The following is a 16,384-nucleotide window of genomic DNA, read 5'->3' as shown; positions in this document are numbered from 1 at the left end:
TGCCAAAATGTTTGAAAGACATTCACCATTGCATGCAATGCACAACTTGAAGCCAAAGAGGGGGCAGAGTCTCAACTTAACTAGGTGGACTTTGAGAATCTTCATGTGGATAGCTTGGATGAAGAGGGCTCTACAACTTCCATCTTATATGTTTGGGCTCTAGTGCATATGAAGGCATAGGACCCAATGACTACTCTCCATAGGAATATTGGCACTATTGATTCATGAAGCAATGTAAATTTCAAGCTTATTGGACTTTAAGATGTTTTGGAACTTGGCTATTTTTTGGGTGTTGGTATGTATAAGGCTATATTATTGGGGATTTGCTTTTTATTTTTATGCTTTTAAAAAGATTTTTGATGATGCTCATTTTTACAAATTCAAAAGTAGTGAAAAACACAAAAAAGGTGGTGTATGTTACTCTTTAAAACATTACTGCATAGGCAAACACTTTTCTCAAAATATGCAAATCCAATAATATTGAAAGGAAGATATCCTTAGAGTTTCATTTTTAGTTCATAGTCATTTTGGAAGAGCAAATGTGTTTGCCTTTGTTCCTCCCTTTCATGCAATTGATTTCCATGATAAATATTCAAGTGCAAGAAAGGAAGGCAAAGAGTGGACCACAATTGTTCTCTTAGTCTACTCTTTGTCCATACTTTAATGCAATTAATTGCCATGGAAATTAATTACATGAAGGGTTGACATGCAATTTCTAAATTTCCCTATGTTTGCTCTTTCTACAAGTAATAGCCGTGGTACATCACACAAGTCCTATCTAGAAAGGTCACTGCAGTTGCCACATGTCACCAACGCAGCACGACTAATTGCCAAAGTAGGCTCTGGGCTCTGATACCACTGTTGGTGCTACCATGTGTTGAAAGGAGATGCCGGATGTAGGGGTCCCACTCCTCACCCCATAGCCACATCAAGCCTCCTCTCTCCCCCAAAAAGGTCTCGTGAGGGATGAGAGAGGAGGGTCTCAAATGCCAATATATCCAAGCACCGCAAGGGGGTGCACATACTTATGGAATTAATTCCCACATATGCCACATGTCAAATAGCCCCACGAGCTCCCATAAGTAAACCACGTTCCACCAAGTGAGGGGTGAAGGACACCATCTCCAACACTACATGCATACTCATGTAGCCCCTTGATGTAGCCACATATGTTGCATACAAGGTAGCATGGATGCTAATCATATGGTAGCCTTGCATTTGAGCTATGATTTGCTCACCTACACTACAAGGTGGTGGCTACAATTCCAACCTCTAGCTTTCTTGAGAGTAAAGTCAATGGAAGGACTTCATATGTACTTATTGATAATGGGAGTACCCTCAATTTTAATCTTTTATATCTCTTAAGTGTACTATGATGAGGGCATTTGTTGGCTACACTTTGGATCTATCTATAGAAATGCTCTGAACAATCCTTCCATGCTCTACTAGTGAGTTTTCTACACATAATAAGAGTACCCACAATTTTGTTAATGCTACATCTTTGAAATCTCTTAAGGGTACTGTATGAGGGCATTTGTTGGTTTGATCCATATGAAAGCTCTACAATATCCTTCCATGCTTTGACGGTGAGTTTTCTATATTGCCTAGCTAGAGCTAGCATACATAGTAGTGGTCATTAGTACATATAAGACATTTTGTTGACTAGTACTATAGCTTTGGTTTGAGTTTCTCAAACATCCATTGTCTCCACCACCATTGTGCCTAAAAATAGACACATGGCTTATCCATTTCACTCCCAATTTTTAATTTGCGTAGGCTTTCTAGTCTTTGCTAGCCAAGTTGTAGTAGGCTTAGCTATATCCCATTTAGACCCATTGGCCAACCTAAATTGAGCAAACATCTGCAAGAGTGCTTGTAGCTTCATTTCCTCTCCAACAGGAGTCGTCTACAAAAAATGAGAGAGAAGGTGTCTTAGAGATGACAACTTGAGCCCCTCAAACTACCCTTTCGCAAAAGTACTATTGAGAGAGAAGCCAATAATGGCTCAGTGGCTATCAAATCCCTCGTTCTAAGGCATGCCACCCCCTTCCTTGTGTATGGGAGTTTTTAAAAAAACCTGGGGCAAGAAAGTTGGACACACCTCCTTTACTTTCTTGCAAAATTGGGACAAAAAAGATGGACATTTGAGTCGAATATTCACTCGAGCTTTCACTACCGAAGGGGAGGAAATCTGCTCTGTAGCTAGAGCTCTTTGGCATTCATTGATAACATGAAGGTCACGTTTCAAGCAAGCCATAATTGCTGCATCCAAGGGTGAGTCATGGCCTCCGTTGTTGCGAAGGGCTTTAGCATAAGTATATGGGACTTGGGACTATCCTTATCACCGTTCTCAGCTAGATCAGACAGTGCGAACTTCACTTGAGGGACATCATGATGCTTAGTTTCATAAAGGAGGTACGAACAACGGTGCTCAAGGGGCATACGAAGCACAGCCTAGCTGTGCAGTTGCTCTCAGTTTGAACTCGGATCCAAAAGTGGCTCCATATTGATCACCTACAAGTTCAAATCTCTTGGAAAATGGTATTGTTATGCGACAAAGGCAATCTTAACGATACCCAAGCTAAAGTTTGGCATTTGATACAAGTTGTAGCCATCCAATATGTGTGGCTTATCCATAACAAGATTGTATTCCACCATATCCCTATGAGTCCTAACCTCCACAGAGAGGTTCAGGAAGCTTTAATCTCTGTTTAACGGCTCTATGGGGCCAAAGACGTTTCAGTGGATTTGGTTTTGAAAGCCTTGTCGGTTGCTTCCTTCTAGAAGCTGTAGCTTTACATTTTCCACTAGATGATTGTAGATATGATACACAACACATTCAACTGGGAGCTCACGCATGTATGATCTTGAAAGACTTAAATGTACTCTTCATTTATTATTCTTATAATTTAAGTTTCTCTTTCTTTTCGGAAAAAGAAAGTGACAAGGAAACTTGAAATGGTGGAGTATGATACTCCAAGTATAAACACAGCATTTTCTTTGCTTCCTATTAATATTATGTTTTTATATAACGTAATATTATATTATAATAACGTGAAACCTTTGCTTCAAGTAAAATAAGAAGATGATATTATATTATAATAAAGTATTTTTAATTTATAATACAAAAATACTAGATAATACATTATAGGTACATATAGGATAACGCTGAAGGCTGTGCGCTATGGCGACTCTTCAGCAGGCAATGGCCAATCTCTCTCTCACTGTCAGTGGGTTCTCTTCGAGCTCCATTATGGGGTTCGCGGTAGCCCAGCCGCGTCCCTTTGTGCCGGTAAGCTGCCTATACACGTCCAACTAGGACGTCGCGCGTTGACAGAGAGAGAGAGAGAGAGAGAGAGAGAGAGCGAGAGGGGTCCAATCGGCAAAAGGAATGAAGGCGCCGTTACTTCTTAGCTAGTAGATGCTTGTTTTAAGCATGACTGTGTAGTGTTTTCGTATAGATTTTAATCTTCGCGACAGAGATATTCATGAAGTCGTTGTGATACACACAGTAGCACAGTACAACTGGTGGCCTTTTCTGCCATGCAGCCTAGTTTGACTGTAGTTTCTTGCGGGCTGTTCTAACTTTAAGCCACGTGAATACCGAATTTTTGAAATACGGTTGTATCGAAGTTCATTCTCTATCTGTGATTGTCAGTTCTTAGTTGGTTCAGTTCTTACCTTCTAAAGGGGTGCTGTGGTCATTATTTGTCTAACCTGATCATGGCTGACATGCAGGCAAATGATGGACAAAGGAGGGGTGTGATACGGATGATGGTATTTCACTCTAGTCTGGCGTTTCACATTATGCTTTTCTTCCCAGGGCTCTTCGTGCAGAGAACGTCCTCTTAATATGTGTGTGGGGGGTTGTGTTTCTGCGTAAAAAGGAGAGAGAGAGAGAAAAGTGCTCTATCATAATCAGGAAACTCAACGGGATCTATAGGACAGAACCAAAATGACGCGGATCACATAGATGCTTTCAGATCCAGATAGACGAACATCCTATTCAGATACCTCTTGTTATCTGATCATATATGGGAAAATGGGTTTTTGTTTCTAACCTTCTAGATCCGTTATTCAAACTATTAGCAGATAATGTTTTTTGCAGATGTGCTTCATTTTCCCATGTTTTCACACTCGCAAAATCTGGCCAATCTTTTTTTAAAGACATAAATTTTTGAAACTCAGTACACGTTTGGGTTTGGGGCAAAAAATTGGGTGACCATGGCATTAAAAGAGTTGTGTTGATTCCTGCCATCACTTTAGAAATTCTAGGCAGTGCCACCTTGACCTTGAAATAAGGTGGGATTACTAACTTGTCAGTCTAACTTCACATAAAGGAAGAACTTGAACTAAAGAGAAGTACTCAGGTAGATCCAACTGCAATTGACGTGTGTACCAAAAGTCTTTCAAGGACACTCAGAGGTGAGAGTAAGAGAAAGCAGTAGAACAGCCAAAATACTTCAAATATTTTGCACCAAAATAGGGTTAACCTTAAAACCATATGCTCTTAAAGGGTTCCTACACCTGCAGTGGCTTTGTCACGAAGTCTGCAATGGGGCTCTTATCTATTAACAGAGGCTAGTCTGCCCCCTCCCACCAAATATAGCCTAGTCATCAAACCAGACTGGCCAGGTCTTTTAACTGGCTAATGAGATTGCCAGCCAGTCTGTGAACTGGCCAACGTGGCTAGGCTGTAAGAAATCCTGATAATGTAGTATCATTAGTGGGCTAGGGAGCAATATGGGGACTGTAATGGTAATAGAGGACAAGGAATGTGCATTGCATAAAACGTCTAGAATGGTGTGATCCATAGAATGAGGCCTTTCTTATAGAGGGTGAAGAGTCACACTTGAAGAGGCATGTGCCCCCCAATGGCTATGTGCATGAAGGATTGTGTCCCCTTGTGAAGGGTGTAACGTTTTATGGGAGGTGCATCACTAAGTGCAAGTACAAGAAAACTGTTCATAAAAGGTGGGACTCTTTGAAATAGTTGTGACTCTTTTTTGAGAGACTTTTGACCAAGGTCAATAAAAGATTTCTCTTGATTTCTTGGGAGAAGTACAAGTTTGTGATAATACACCTTAGAAAAGGGTGCTCTTTGACCAAAGGTGGTGACATTTGGGAAGGCTCCTTTGGTGGCCTAAATGTAACCGCCACCATTCCCCCTCCCCACCCACCCAATTTGGAATGCCAATACTTGAGCACAGTGCACACAGCCTCAAAACTGCTGCCATTTAGGCTTTTCACTGACCCCTTATTATCTCCGTGACCAACAAGCTACCCCCCCTTCCCCTTTCGCACGTTTTGATTTTACGGCAGTTCCCCTTTGTCGTGGCCCACTTGCCTGCCTCACTCTGCCTTCTGCGATGCCTATTCTTTATCCTTAGTTCTTTAGCCTTGGGACCCCCTATGCACACTTCCATGGTGGTTTCATCTTGCTACTCCACCCCTTGTTGTGATCGTTCCCCCATCATGGATGTGTTTGTTTAACGAGAAGGCCAGATAGTCAAAGTACCATGGTATAAAATGAGGGCGCATGCCCGCTACGCTCTTGCTACAAGAATCTAGCTGTGTTGCAAGCACCTCGCTACAATGCAGCGACCATGGTGTCTTCATTGATGCTCTTGATACATAATAGCAGGTACAGTAGCTTCAAGAGAGTATGGCTATCTTGCCAGAATAGTTTCAACAACTAGAGCATTCTTACACCAGTTTGGTATGTGAAGATACCACATTGCCTTCGGATACTTGAGATGACACCATTCCACTTGAGATAGAAAAATAGGAACTGAGAGTAGGTCCAAGTTGAAATGAGTTGAAAGCAAACTCCTGGAAGACAACATTGGTTAAAGGAAGCACCATACCATTGATGTGTGGCTTGCCAAAATGTGCTTGTATTTTCATATTGTTGACCAAGACTGCAAGAAGAGAACTCTAGTTGCCTCACAATTAAAAGACAATGCCTTCCTATGATGACAAAGACACTCACCAAGGATGAAAAAGACTTAACTATGTTGGATAGGTTTGAGTATGTACTCTACAAGAAATTGTATGTACCAATGCACAGTTCCAAGCATGCTTGCAACTTAGATAGCTGGAATAAGTGGCTCCTTGTCAGCCTACACATCCTAGTTCGTGGATTTTGATGGCCTTATTGAAATTGACAGGCTGTGTGTAGCCTTCATCTCATGACTCAATCTTGCTTTGTTGTCCTTAAGCCTATTGATCCACCACGTCGGAAGCTATTGCCTATGCTAATTGTATCACGTATTACAAAACTACAATGCAGCTAGTACGTTAGCTCAAAGGATGGCAACTAATCCCATATAGAGAAATCAAGATCCCAATAGGGTCCAAAAGCCTTATTTGGGCCAATAATGGAAGCGTCCATGCTAGGATTGTGCTGTTAATTCTTTCAATCGACTGCAACATAGCAACGATTATTAGAAACATGGTGTGAGGGAAAGAGAGAGAGAGAAGGTTAGGGTGTGAGGAAATGATGCACAAATGAAGACATATGAAAAGGCTCTCATTCATTCATCAAGTGTATCATGACAAGTGAAGTACAAGCCTTTATATAGGCTACTCACACACACTCTAGCACCTAGTGCACATGGGATAAGTCCCATGATGACACGTGGCACTACAAGACTCACACACATAACCTAGTACTAGATCACCTAGTACTACACACATCACATCACATCACCACACTCTTTGACTGATATCTTCAACACCCCCCTTCAGAGCAAAGAGGTGTGAGATCCAACACACAAGAGTAGACCAATCCCCCCTCCACCGCATTACTGCAAAGAGCAAGTCCAACTATCCAACACCTCCCGTGTGATAGTGACTTCTCAGTCAGCTTGTGACCGGCAAGGGCAAACCATCACTCGTCATCCCCGCTTACTCTGAATTGGGTGGTCAATACCATCAACCTAAGTGAAACACAATACAAGCATTTTCGGGGGACAACCCAGGGCAGAGTACCTCTTATTGACTCCAAATACATTCAATGTAGAGGGACAACTCAAGGCTGAGAACCTTTATGTGACTCAACACAAACACACATAGCATAGGGGCCTAGAAAGCCCAACCCTGGTCAAATGGATCCTTGTCGTCAAGAGAGAGGCCATGAACCTCTACTGTAGCTGCATGTATCTCCTCTGGGGGTTCTTCAGGTTAGCTTCGTCTTCAGCCAGAAGATTGGCATGATGCTTCTCTTGGTCCTATGCTTTCTTCTTGAAGCAATGGGCTTCAATGTGTCCTTTCCTTTTGCAAAACCTGCAAATAATGTTCTTGTTGGTCTTCCATTTGCTTGTGGAATCAAATGCATGATCAATAGGAGAGGCAAGAGTGACTTCCTTATTGCGACAATCCTTCTCAATGAGGAGGGCCACCATATCATCAAATGTGGTAGTGGCAAGACGAAGGATCTCAAGAGTGTGCTCAAAGCGAGAAATGCCATGCATACTCTTCACAAAGACGGCTATCTTATCTTCATCATCAGGAACACTCTTCAAACTTGAGAGTTGTTGAACAAGAGATTGAAACCGGGCTAGATGATCACTCGACTCATCACTCTCTTACATTTTCAGATCATAACCAAGGCGATCCCAAATCTCCTTAGCAGTTGACTTGAAGTCCATATGATGAATGAGAGAGTCGGCCAAGCAAAGACCAATAAGAGCAATGGCCCTGGCATTCTGTTGCTTCCATAATTTGCGTTGTTGCTGATCAGTTGTCTCAAGACGCTCTTCCTCAACAACATTCCAAACTGCTTCATGCATCAGCAATAGTTGCATCTTGGTTTGCCACGTGGGAAAGCCTTCCCCCTTGAACTTCTCCATGAGTAGGGAACTTGAAGAGAAGGAAGTCATGATGAAAGAGGGCTTCCAAAAGGCGTGCAATAAGCTGAGGAGACCAGCAAATATGGCGGCTGGCAGAAGGCTCCAAAACACGAGCAGTACTCACATGGACAAGTTGGGTGAGGAAAAGGTCTTAGAGATTGCTGGAGCAGATGGTTGAAGGCTGGAACCACTCAAAAAACCTCCACAGGCAGGTCTGAAAGCAAAGTCGGCTGAAGTAATGCAGCTGTAGAATCCTGTAGCAGAAATTCGATTGGTCTGCTCTGAAATGCACACAGCAGCACGTGGAGAGGCTGGAAAAGCTCCGAATTGAAGAGGCTGATCACCACACAGCACTTGGAGGCAGACAGATGGTCGGCTGTAGGGCTGGAGTCGCTTGGAGGTGCCGACTATGAAGCAAAGATAGCAGCAGCAGCAGCAGGTTGGCCTAGGGAAATGACCCGACCAGCAGGCAGGACAGCTACCAAGAGCACCTAGGAATGAAGGCGGCTGGCTATGGAGAAGAAAAACAGGGTGAAAACCAAGCTATGCAGGGCGGCTGTGCAGAAAAGAAGAGGCGAGGCAAAGGCGACTACAAGAGGAGAAGCAATAAAGGTCTGTGGTGCAGAAACCTTAGGCAGGGTGAACCAGCAGAGACGAAAATAGGGTTAGGTCTAGGATGACATGGCAGCAATGGCTATGGCAAGGCTAAGTGGCAGCAATGGCTATGGCAAGGCTAAGTGGCTCTGATACCATGTTAGAAACATGGTGTGAGGGAGAGAGAGAGAGAAGGTTAGGGTGTGAGGAAATGATGCACAAATGAAGACATAATGAAAAGGCTTTCATTCATTCATCAAGTGTATCATGACAAGTGAAGTACAAGCCTTTATATAGGCTACTCACACACTCTAGCACCTAGTGCATATGGGATAAGCTGCATGATGACACGTGGCACTCACACAAGACACACATAACCTAGTACTAGATCACCTAGTACTACACACATCACATCACATCACCACACTCTTTGACTATGATATCTCCAACAATGACTGCCCTCAATATAGCTACTAGGTCAAAGAAGACAAATGGATCTCTCTCTTGAAAAGGACTTCACCCCATTTGTTACGCAATCATATTCCAACATGGCACCGCAGTGCTCCCATAGATGATGTTTTTCTTCCCACACGACAAAGAGGGCAAGTCCAAATGAGTGACACCATCCGTATGAGCCTCATCAGTAACCTCGAAGTTTCATTGGCAACATATGCTGGGATCCATCCATGGTACCTCTATGAGTATTTTAATTGACACTAGCTGCTATCATAGTTTTCCTGCCAGTTTTTTAGTAGCATGTCTTGAATTGCACACAAGCCGAGTTTGTTGACTAATAGATTTAATTGTCCTAGTTTGTCTCTTGTTGTTCTTCGTTGTGGTTTTTTTGGGTCCTTCTTGGATTAAGGGCTTCTTGTGCAGTTTCTTGAAAGGTTCTTGCTGTGAGGAGGAACTAAGTAGGGATTCTAGCAAGAAGCCACGGGCACGTGACTGCACACTATTGTTGATGATCTGTCAAGTGTATGGAGTAGCCTCTTTAGGGCCCCACTGCTCGAGGGGGGTGTGGTGAGCACCACCAGTTCTGACCTCAGATCATTCGCCCTGAGCCGAGCCTCGTCTTAAACACCGTCCTAACTATTGAAAATTTAAATATACCTTCTACAAATTTCGACTCTCATGAGGTACGTTCCTTTCACTCTTCCACCCATTGTTTTGCTTCTAGACATGTTAGAAACCCGTATAGAGATAGACCAAATTTAAATTTACTTCATAATTTTGGGGAAGGTTCTATCAGATGGTCTAGTTTTAAGTCAACATTAGTTAGTACACTTATACAAATAATAATATTAGGATTACCAATTAGTTAAGGCGTCTTAGGAGTAAACATCTTTGTAGCCCTAAACCTCTTAGTCTTATTAAGTAATCTATGTTATCTACAATATTCATAGTAGTAGTACGCTTTATGTAGGTCAAACTTATCGTATTGCCTTTGTCTATTTTCAAGAGCATGTTGGGGAAGCTAGGAATGTTCATAAAAAAGATCTTTATTTGGAGATTTGAAACCTTTATAGGCAGCAATGGTGAAATCTGGTTTTGAATCATTTCGTTGTTTTTCTATTGAGCATATAGAAGGAGATTTTGCTAACTTGAAAGAAATTTACAAGGCAGCAAGGCCTCGAGAACTTTTTTGGATGAGAACTTATATACCTTCTTTCCTAGAGGTTTCAATTTAGAAGGGAAGTCGGCTCATCACAAGAGTAAAAAGGCTGGTCTGGTTTGGAGAACTCATCCAAAGATTAAGAACGTTTCTCCTTATTGCCATTATCTAACTCAAATGTGGAAGCCAAAAGTGATTCACGCTACTCCTTCCCATTCCCGTAATGATGATATTAGAAATGTTGCATCTACTTCTAGATGGATACATTATGTTTCTTGTGATTCCCCTATTACAAACATTGCATCTACTTGTAGACCGATAGATCGTGTTTCTTATGATTCTCCTTACTCCTCAAACCGGAGAGTTTTTGCCTATAGAGACTATCAGAGAAGAATACTGTACTTGGATCGACTTATGTTTTGGGTAGATTTTCTGTATACGTTTTTGACAATATAACATTTAAGGTTCTCTTTAAACTTCCATTTACTTTAGAAAACTTCTCTTGTCAAGATCTTGGTTTAAGAAATCAACATTGCTCTCAGTTGAAAGTATTCCTAGAGATGTTTTTAAGTCTCAAGTTCTTGGCCTTAAAAGCGTTCCTACTCTAAGAAAAGAGCTTGTTATTACTATATTCACTTCTCCCAATCTTGATAAGGTGGGTTTAAGTTCCATATTGAAGTCACCTCAAGTTATGAGTGCTCTTTCTCATTGGGTTAGAGGAGTTAGAAAGGATCCCTTGTGGTTGCTTGGAAATATGTGAAAACTCGAAGACAAAAGGCCTTCAATTATACAGAAATTGGTAGAAATCTTACAATGCATAGAAAGATGGCCCTTCTTAGTAGCCCTTGTTGTACCAGGAAAAAGTTAGCTCCGTTCAGTGATAGTTCTTTTAGGACATGTTGTCACTGTTGATACTTATGTCTTTCTTGCTGCTTTTCTAAGGGATCTTTTCTTAAAAGACACAAAATTTAGACTTTCTCCTTCTAAGGATTCATGCCCATTAAAATCCACAGAGAAAGGAGTCTCCAATTTTGCTATTGAAGTAGAAGAATATTTAGGGGTCCAAGGTCTCTTATCACATTGGAAGTCTATAGTTTTGAATCTAGTTGCTTCAAAACTAAGAGAAGTTCATTTGGTTCGCACCTCTGATAGTGGTAGCTCTCTCTCTCTTTAGAGGATGAGATATCCTTGCGTAAATTCCAGCAAAAGTTTGTGATTTCTTATGTAGATGATGTTAGAACTTCATAGCCCATTTTCTTTTTAATTCTTAGATTTGTTCTATTTTTGGCGTCCATGTATATGTGTGTGTAAGTGTAAATATAATTTTCTTTTATATTACAAAGTAAGGGTAATAATGTTAAATTACACGGCACAGTGGAACAGAAACTGAACAAAGAATAGAGAGTACACAGCAAACTGAAGACGAACAAAATTTTCCTTCAATACTGATGTAGTACAGATGATGGCTCCGTCCACCCGTGTGCTCCCACAGTGGAGCTTAGATGGCGATCTAGACAGATACTAGATGAAGAGCTACTAGCTAGAAGATCTCTGTTGGAAGATCTGATCTAATCTGAATTGATCTGATACAATGGACTGGGGAGGTCGCCTCTTTATAGCTATGAGGGTGGTAGTCGGATCAACGTAGTCGGTGGAACCGACTAGTCAACCTAGTCGGTGAAGCGGACCAGTCAACCTAGTTGGTGGAATTGACTAGCCGTTCATGGAATATTCAAGGAATATTTCCTATACCATCGCCTCGAGAACTCTTGCCTCGAATCCCCACCAGGGGGCCAGCTGGCCCCCAGACCCCAGCGAGAGCAAGGGGCTCCCACACAATCACCTTTCTACCATCAACGGTCTCATTGATAGACCTCATCTGACATATGCAAGTCAGGATCCATCCAGTGTCCCTGGCTCACACATGGCTTCTCCTCATATGGGAGCCTTACAACTTGAGCACCTTGAACCACTGGTGGTTACCAAGAGGGTGGGGCATTGAGCATATCTAACAAATAATTGTTTTGTTGTGCTTGCGTTGGTGTTTAATTGGTTGTGTTGTATGTACGTTGGTTTATCTTTGTTTCCTTGTGCTTGCGTTGGTGTTTAATTGGTTGTCTTATATGTACGTTTGTTTATCTTTGTTTCCTTGTGTAGCACATTAGTTGTTGTTTCTTTCTGCTTCTTTTACAAATAAAAAATTTCAGGGTTAGGTTGGGTTGTGATGGAAATGTAACTAATTTAATTCTCTCTCTCTCTCTCTCTCTCTCTCTCTCTCTCTCTCTTCGCTTCTCTTCTTCTAATTTTCTGCTTGTTTCTTTCTTTTTGCTTTCAAAGTTTTTTCTGTTTGGTTGCGATTTCAAAGCTTAGTAAGCACTGGGTTTACCCAAGAGATCCCAAAATCTTTCAAAACCCAGATGGCAGCTTATGCTTGGGTATTGATGAGAACAGAAGTGTAGCTTTGCTTACTATGTTCTTTTGCTTCTTTTTTAGTTTTCTCATTTACACATTTTTGTTCCTTTGCTTGTTCTATAAACATTTTTATTAATTTGTAAGATTGGATATATTGTAGTCTTATGAAGGTATATATATTAGATATAATTGGTGGCTCTCATATGGTATTTGTACTTCATGCCCACCATGGACCCTAGATCAGCCTTGTGTACTGTCCAGAACTCCTAGTGCTACGCAGGAGCAGGCATGGTCTGAGTATGCCCATGACATCCCCTTTTGCTGAAGTCGAAACTAGGGAAGACTGAAGGTAAGAAGATAAGGATTATCCGCCCAAAAATCCTCACAACCCACAGTGCCTCCTAGGAACCTTTGTGCTTGAACTTCATGATATATTCCAGTCGCTGGTAGCTCCACTTGTGGAACCTTTGTCAATGCTGGTCCCACACACATGTCCTAAGCCACGACATATGGAACATTGGATGCGTTGTCCACTTCTTGGGTAACTGAAGCTTATAGCTACATCATCTGCACATTTTCTGCGGGAGATATCCGCTGGATGTATAGGCCACTATCCTGGCTGTTAGCCCCTGTTCTGGACAGTCCCTAGGCAGCGAGCTGGGATTGCCGGCAGGCTGGTTTTGGACAGCCAGGTTTTTCTCTTTGTATTCACCATCATCAGCCCTATTTTGGTAGCTGGTATGGGGTTTTTCAAGCATTAATAGAAAGTTCTTCTCTTTGCAAAAAAACAAAAACCTAAATGATGGAGCATGGGTTAAAACTCCGATGGGACAGCTTTGGGCAATTCTTCCCGATTCACTTCAATTGTTTCTCGATAATTCTAAGATAGACCCTTTGGCCTCCCTTATACTGCACATCTGTGTGCTGCCTGTTGGCTAGGGTCTAGTAATCTTGCTATGCTTTGGTGATCTTTTCCTTAAGTATCTCTAGAATTTCTATCCAAGTGCAGCTTTAGAGGGAGTCCTACCCACACTGGTGAATGGGTAGCATTTGGGATTTTTTGGAGTGCTGGAAAATACTAATCCCATCTTACCTGTATGTCACTGACATAGCACTTCAGTAGGTCGAAGGCAAGCTGATTATATAAATCTTTGTCTGCCTATCTAACTGCGGATGGAACTGCTCAAGAAATTCAGTTGAGTATTCAAGTTCTCAAAGAACGTCCTTCAAAAGGTAGTGTGAATTTGGACTCCAACAGCATCACTCTGGCTGTCCACTCTGTCCATGAATGCTATGAGGCATTCTTGAGTTTTGTGCTAAAATAAAATCTAAAATGAAGGACAGATTAACCTCACTGTTTTTTAAAATGGAAATCCTTAGTTTCTTTGATGGAAACCCATAGTTTCCGTTAAGTTTCCTTATGTTCTGTTGAAGTCAATGTCTGTATCTTTGCCTGTCTTGAACCTGTTTGTGTGGTGGGTTGTCTTCCCGCTTAAGTGGACTCTGCAGTTAGGTTTTGGTAAAATCCCCTTCAATTTACTTGTATCCCCCTCTCTCCTTGAGGTGGACTTTGTTAGTTTCCCGCTTGACTTACAGTGCTAGAGTTGAAACATAACAGGCTATTTTCTGCATAACTATTTCAAGCTATCATCCGTAGTTTTAATTGCTATTATCTCTGCACTTTCCAGTAAAGCAAGGTCTCAGATTTACTGTTTAGGGAGCATAGATCCAAGTCATATGTATACCAAATGTGTGTAGCCTTTGTGAGGCTTAGAAATAGAGTTCTGGTAACATGCTCTCTCAATTCCTATTTCATTATGTGGTTTTTCTGAAAGTCCTTTGCAAGTGGTTGGTTCACTTTCCAGAATCTTGTCACGTTACACTAGTGTCTTCATGGCCTTGCCAGGAATCGTGGCTCAAGTAATCTCTTGCTCCATGTGCATGTTTGTGTGGATGTGTTTGCCCATGTGTGGCTAGGTACAGGTCTGTGCGTGTGTATGAGAGAGAGAGAGAGAGAGAGAGAGAGAGAGAGAGTTTTTTAATCGTATCTCTCCACAGACTATAAGGCGCTGGGAACGGAAAAAAATAAAGCCCAATAGTTTACCTGTGTTGACAAAGATGCATGTGAAGGTTGGTGACACAATAAGAGTAATTTCTGGGTCAGACAAAGGAAAGGTGGGCGAGATCACACGTGTGTATAAACACAATAGCAAAGTTCTGATAAAGGATGTCAATATCAAGACAAAACATGTGAAGGGAAAGCAAGAAGGCGAAGCTGGTCAGATAATTCAGGTGAGTGCCAGTGTAATGAGTGTTGCTGATTATGGATTTGGGTTCTTTAGTGATATGGGAAAATAGATTGTCGTTTATGTGGAAAGTCTTAGCAATCCAAATTCCATGCCTTTCATTTTGAAAGGCAGCACACTTAGGAATCTACTGCCTTAGTTTCAGCTTATCTCATGGGTATGAAAGCTTAAGCAGCACGTGGTTCAAGTGTGTTTATATGCTGATTTCTAGGTGGAGGCACCTATCCACAGTTCAAATGTGATGTTATACTCAAAGAAAGAGAAAGTAGCCAGTAGGGTGGGACATAAAGTGTTAGAAGATGGAAGAAAAGTGAGGTACCTTCTTAAAACAGGCGAAGCACTTGACAGCCCGGAAGAATGGAAGCGCTTGCACAAGACTGATAAAAAAGAGAAGACAAAAGAGAAGCTATTAAGCTGAGTTTTTACACACAGTCATCACTCTATATGTGCTTCGAGTCACGATGCGAGTCATTATTCTTTGCGTTGAAGTCCACATGGAAGATGCACTGTTTAATTCTGCCTGCAGGGGTTTTGCTGTTGCAGTATCCATATTAAAGGGAGGATGATGTGTGAGCACTTTCGATCTATTGTTGTGTCATGCAGAAAGCCATCTTGTATAATGAAAATGAATTTTTGCGGGGGATCCATAGTTTACTTGATGTTTGTCTATGCCTTTTATTCAGCAATTTTCCATGGTCTGACAGTGTGCTTTTCTCTCTAGTATTAATTTGATGTACAGGAATCTTTTCAGCTATCTATCTTGGTTATAGCTCACTCCTACGGTGCTTGGAATTGATGAGGTTTATTTAAAAAAGGCATCTTACATTGAACATTTGCTATTGTGCATTCATCATTACGCTTCCCGAAAACTTGCCTACAGTCTATTTAGTCATAGTAAGGCTAGTCAAAAGATGATAACATCTCTACACATGTTTTTACTTAGTTTGTGTGATACTAGAAGTGCCAGGTTCTCCCTCTTTTAGCTTGTTCCAATAAATACTATTGATTTTGAATAATCACAAATGAGAAAGTCGTCGGATGTAGTGTCTTAATTCTAATTATTTTGCTTGATTACATATTTCTTCTTGTTACGGTCAACACCACCCTTGATCTATTGTGTCACCCCTTAGAATGTGCATGGGTTAAGTGCTCCTTTGCCCATTGACATTCATTGTGTGACTCCGAGTTTAGTACAATTGGGTGCACTTCCAGATCGAGATCTTTGTTGTGTGCGTCTTTCCAGTTGCCTTATGCCGTGGGCCTTGGTGCCACAAACTGCCCATTGCTACATCTCTTATTGATTCAAAATGACCTTTAAGCGCAACCATCATCAAGGTCTTCCCTCAATTTCGGTGGTTGTGACACGACAAGATCGAGTGGTTTTTAGAGGGAACGTGCAACCCATGCAATAGCAATGACGGATTCACCACATGAACATTAGCCATTATTTCTTATGCTGTGCATGAATTTGTCCATAGGGCCTTTGTTTCCTTGGTCATTATTTGCCACTATCTCTTAGGATGTTGTTTGACCGTGACAAAGATTCATTTATTTTCAAAATGGAGAAACTCTTAGCTTAATTACAAATGTTACCTTGTTAAGGT

At 41.5% G+C, this 16,384-nt stretch overlaps 1 protein-coding gene across 1 annotated transcript; it reads left to right on the top strand.

Annotated features, from left to right (window-relative positions):
* The first annotated feature begins 3,155 nt into the window (after nucleotides 1-3,155).
* On the top strand, nucleotides 3,156-15,439 carry RPL24 (Translation protein SH3-like family protein). The gene is made up of 4 exons (XM_087374784.1): nucleotides 3,156-3,292; nucleotides 3,739-3,777; nucleotides 14,533-14,766; nucleotides 14,992-15,439. The coding sequence occupies exons 1-4, from the start codon at nucleotides 3,185-3,187 to the stop codon at nucleotides 15,196-15,198; spliced, it is 588 nt and encodes a 195-aa protein (XP_087230910.1). The 5' UTR covers nucleotides 3,156-3,184; the 3' UTR covers nucleotides 15,199-15,439.
* Nucleotides 15,440-16,384: the final 945 nt, after the last annotated feature.

The sequence above is a fragment of the Dipteris shenzhenensis genome, chromosome 5, assembly GCF_047967505.1.
Source record: "Dipteris shenzhenensis isolate YYH24624 ecotype China chromosome 5, Dip_SZ_1.0, whole genome shotgun sequence".
NCBI lineage: Eukaryota > Viridiplantae > Streptophyta > Polypodiopsida > Gleicheniales > Dipteridaceae > Dipteris > Dipteris shenzhenensis.
This window is presented reverse-complemented; position numbering and strand designations above follow the sequence as displayed.